This window comes from Chanos chanos, chromosome 10 (assembly GCF_902362185.1).
Source record: "Chanos chanos chromosome 10, fChaCha1.1, whole genome shotgun sequence".
Classification (NCBI taxonomy): Eukaryota; Metazoa; Chordata; class Actinopteri; order Gonorynchiformes; family Chanidae; genus Chanos; species Chanos chanos.
In genome coordinates, this window is record NC_044504.1 from 36,144,897 (window position 1) to 36,149,991 (window position 5,095).

The 5,095-nt window shown below is 41.4% G+C and overlaps 1 protein-coding gene across 1 annotated transcript in view; it reads right to left on the reverse strand.

Moving 5' to 3' along the window:
• The window catches only part of ikzf2 (IKAROS family zinc finger 2), a 19,269-nt gene extending 14,444 nt beyond the window's left edge, over nucleotides 1-4,825 (reverse strand). The window contains exon 1 of the mRNA XM_030786250.1: nucleotides 4,798-4,825. Within this exon, the coding sequence (XP_030642110.1) occupies nucleotides 4,798-4,825 (28 nt within the window). The remainder of the gene's footprint in view (nucleotides 1-4,797) is intronic.
• Between the last annotated feature and the right edge of the window lie 270 nt (nucleotides 4,826-5,095).

Here is a 5,095-nt window from a genome sequence, read left to right on the forward strand (position 1 = left end):
TATGACATCATCAACTTGGATAGAAGCCTGTTTTCAGCCTCTTCCTTGACATTCGGATATCATTTCCCATATCTCTCCTCATGTTGTGTAGGCAAGCTGGGACGGGACTTTATCTGGCACTGTTCTGTCCACTCAGGTGGGGGGTGGGGGGGGGGGGGGGGCAATCCCCTTCCTCCCTTATCCTGTTACCATCTGACCCCGCTAAAGTTATCTCCACAATAGCTGAACGTCAACAGCATACCCCCGCAAAGACTCTCCGATCCAACAGGGTCACCATCAGCTGTTAAAAATCTCAAACGCAGCAGCGTTCTACGGATACCAAACAAAACAAAACAAAACAAAACAAAAGAAAAAAGCATTCCCTGTAGTTACAACTGGTAAGAGTCTGGAAAGTACCAGGGATGTCAGAAGTAAGCTGCCTATTCTAATCATCGCGTATATCTCATTGTCAAGCCGGTCCTTCCTTTGGAACGGGTTTGTTCGGAGAAAGAATGAGCCAGCCCAAACTGGGTAGGATTGAACTCTATGACAGCGGCCCTTTCATACCTCAGTTCCCTGTGAGTTACTGGAAACACATTTAAAGTTCCGAAATCTATGGGATTGAGAACATCTATTTCCACTGATCTACATAAAGTGCTTTTTACTGTTCATGACACACACCAAAAAAAAAAAAAAAAAGTTCAGGTTTAGGTTTTCAGCATACGTTGGAGTGCAACTATGGCTGTCTCTCTGTTGACGACTTTGTTAGGGAAAAACAAATGTTGGAGAAGGAGTTTTGAGAAACAAATTCTTATGACAGCATGTTCTCTCTCCTGTCACTGCGTGGGACAGGTGTTCTCTGCCATGCAAGTGAGTGGTGTGAGGAGACGCAGTCAGTGACACAATCCCAGAGCCATCTCTGGTTACCGGGCTTGGGTTGAGGGAAATCTCAGGTGACTGGCCATCCCCCTGGCAACGGGAAACAAGCAGCGGCTCCGATTTGAGTGACGGCGTGGAGGTGGATTTTCCATGACAGTGTGGTGTCTTACCGAGGATGGCCAGTCCTGGCTGAAGTTGTCAGGGAACGAGATAGGAGATGTAGCAAAGAATATGTGAAAATGCTCTCGAGGTGAATGACCTCAGTAAAAAAAAAAAAAAAAAAAAAAAAAAAATCGACCACAAATAGGAATGTGCTGTTCCTCAGCAGTACAATTTGACTGATATAAGTTGAGAACTGATTATTATCATTATCGAAAGAGAAAAAAAATAAGACCTCTGACGCATTCTCTCCATTTGAAATACGTGTCTTTCACGGTTTTACTACGGTTCCACTATGATTTTTTTTTTTCTTCTACTCTACAAATCACCACGATGACAGTCCCACACAGATGTTTGGTGGCTGCCATCAACACTAGCTGAAGCAATTAAGAGATGTGGGCTTGTATCACGTTGGGTGATATTAAAAAGGCTACTCGCTGCCCCCATACTGATGCATGCCGAGAGTTCGTAGGCCTGCCTTGAGACTTCTGGAGTGACTACAGGTCTGAAGCTAGAGACAGCTGAGTCAGAAACAGAACCTGATTCACTCATTCACTGACTGTGTACATCTGTAGTGTTGTTTGAAACCTCTGTAATGGAGCTTTCCATCTATTAATCCCCCAAAAAGTAAGAAACTAATGACGTGGTTGAAATATAGGTTAGTTTTTCATCATCTCGTGGGCCTGACACATTTCAGGTTGCGATACATACACAAGCCGTGACACTATTTCATATCAGTGGAATATGGCACGTATGGCGAACAATATTGTAACATGTTACTGTTTAAAAATGAATCAATAAGTGAAAACATTTCACTGCTGCGCATGACCTAACGTTCAGTTTAATCTCAAAGGTAGAGAGTGACAGTAAACTGTACTGATTTGCAAATCAAAGTTGGCTGGTGGCCCATTCGAGTGAAAAGGGTGGAACTCGAAGGAAGGCAGTTTGATGACACGACACTAATCGACACAAAGCAAAGAATTTCGCAGGATTAATTTGACCTGGATAAAAAAAAAAGCAATTGGTTGTGGCTTGTCGTAGACACGCAAGTTGGAACGGGGATCTGGTTTTTCCAGTCAGGCCCTGCGCCTCTGGACCATCCCATCAAATCACAGACAACACGGATTCCTAGCCTTTCGCGTCTTCCTAGACACGAGGACTGCCTTTAGTCTTCGGTCGTCATTCTCTGGGCCAGCTGACATGCTAGGCTAAGATCATGTGCCTTCAGACAGATACTGTGTCATTTAGTAAAGGAAGGGAGTAGAGCAGTTCCTCCTCTACTAATACAGTGTGATAAGATTCTACAGGGCTCATCTCCACAGGAAGAGACACACACCGTGTAGACGGTTGTAAACCTAATGTTTTTTTCTTTTTTTTTTTTTTGACTTGGAGCTATGTTTGAGAGAACGGTATCGTAAACACTGACAGCTTTGAAATATTGTCAGTGTGGATCCATTATTCGGTAAATTCGGACATTTAGGATAATTCAAAGGAATGGGTGAAGCGACACTGAATGAAAGCCAAGCGAATGGGACACTAAACTATCAGAGTTCCTCTCTGTTTGCTCTAAAAAGGACAGTAAAACCTTACACGTGTTGGGTAGACACCAAGAACATGATAAGCAGTGTCTAAGATCTAAAAATATGTCCTATTCCCGAAATGATTTTAGTCATACAACGCCTGGTCTATGTTTTGTGTCGTGGCTTCAGGTATTCATTCTAAAAGAGACAGAACTACAAATGCTGACATACCCCGCAGAATGCGTCATCTGTCTACTACAGACCATATTACTAATAAAACACGAGAAAATTCATATCGAGTTTGAAAACAATACAGAAAAGAGAATATAATGAAAGGTCACAAGACTCAGAATCCAACACAGATAATCAAAACATAACAAAATCGTGCATACGACAAAATATATCACCTTTTTTTTTTTGAAAAGTGAACCTAACCATAGACCAGATCTTCTCGACCAAACTCTTCCAAAAAATGAGACCTTAACTGAAAAGTTATTTCATTTTCCATGACACCTGCAAGAATGTTCAATTTTTTTATCAGCATGTTACATCTGTGGGAATCTGAAGGGGGAGCTGACTGTTGGGAAGGTACCACTACGCACCTGGTACTGAAGCACCATCCAAGATAACAAATCTTGTGGGAAGCCAAAAGCACAGTAGTTAGTGTTTTATGGGATCTGAGTTCAAATTGCGTCTCTCTCTCTCTCTCCTCTTATCACATTAATAAAGCAGAACTGGGTCTCCAGCTGTATGGAGACGTTCCACTCTCTGCTCCCCCTGAGAGACTGCAGTTTAATTCAAAAACAGTGTCTGTGAAGGCTAGGGAAATCAAACCACGAGCACACACTCCATCATTTCTTTATGTTGACTCTACTTCAGCCGAATTGGGTACGAAACTAATAGTCAATGGACGGGGATCGAACAGAGGCTGAAAAGGTGTACATTGTTGCATTATCAGATCCCTGCTAAGAATAGGTGAAGATGCGTCTGAGGAGGAAAGCAGCTGTACCACATTTAAGTTCCATGCTTTTTTGATTATATCAGTGTTGTAAACGACGTTTACCCCACACTACATGTACATGTTCAACAAACTAATATGTCTATCAAAAGCCAAAGTTTTGCCTGTAAAAGTTTATGACTTTGAGATTATGGGGGAAATATGATAACTGACATAGAACAAAAACTGAAGGTAACGTTGTATGAACTCTGTGATGGCTGGCCTTACATTTGTTTACCCCATTTAAGCTTAAAATACATCTGTTCAAGGCATTGATAATACCAGTTGTAATCTAACAGGGGGTATCAGGCTGAGTTTTAAAAAGGCCACTACTAATCAACAGCTTCAAAATTAAATTCATGGGATGTATGTGTGTGTGTTTGCATATATGTGTGTGTGTGTGTGTGTGTGTGTGTGTGTATGCACTTATTGGCATTTCCCTTCTGGCACTTGTTGAAATAGGGGTCAAGTTGATGCAGAATAAAAACAGCATGTTTCAACATGCAAGCCATTGCAACATGATCACAGGAGATTCTTTTTTTCTTTCCACCCAAAATAAGCACTGAGAAAATCGGTCGTTTAAAAGTAGAATGAATGAAACAATAGTTGCATTCATAAATGTAAATACATTCAGCCTCATCTCAGCTGGAGGTTCAGACGTTTCTGATTACGGAGTAAAACACCTCGTTGAAAACGACAAACAATGGTAGGTACTCCAACTGCCAAACCTTTTCCAGTGCACCTGTTCTTTAAAGTAAGGTTAGCGGACATGCCACTCTCTTCCCAATCACTAGCTAGTGAATTGCACAACCAGCAGGTTTGCCCTCCAACATATTTTAATTTGACAGGATTGAATCATCCCATGTGAGATGGGTCGAGCTGAACTTTGCCTTGTGGCTTGGTGTGTAAAACACTAGTTCTAGGTGATAGCTAGGTGACGAGTATATGAGGAACTTAGGTTTGTTTTTTTTGACACGGAAATATAATTCTAGTGACTAAGTGATATTCATTAGATGGGGAGTTGCATGGTTTACCATTAACGCCGGAAGGATCCAAAAAGACCCCATTTTTAGGAAATATGACAAACTATCAAATTTAATTTAGGAAAAAGCATCAGACTGAAGAAATTTGACTAATCTTAGAGCACAGAGAAGCCATGTTCATATTTTCTAAGTGAGGAAAATAAGCAACTTCAAAAAAAAAAAAGCAATGAATTCAATTAGCGCTTAAATTGTAAGACTAAATGACTAAATGTTAACTTACTTGCAAGATAGCCATCTGTCGCCTCCATTTCCATAGTCAGGGGGCAGGGCTGTGGAATGAAAAAAAAAAAACATTCCATTAACGATGGGAACTGTGAATCTGGGCCAGTAGACAGAGGTCTCTGTCTAGTCTCACCCACCCACCTTCACTGAGCTGAATAAGTGGCTCATTGACAAGACGTCATAGACAGAAAGGTGACCTACAGGAGGTCTAATATACCTCGTAGAGACATTTATTAAAACAATTTGGAAACCATTACGCAACTGTTATCGTGAAGCGTAAGGACACGAGACAAGAG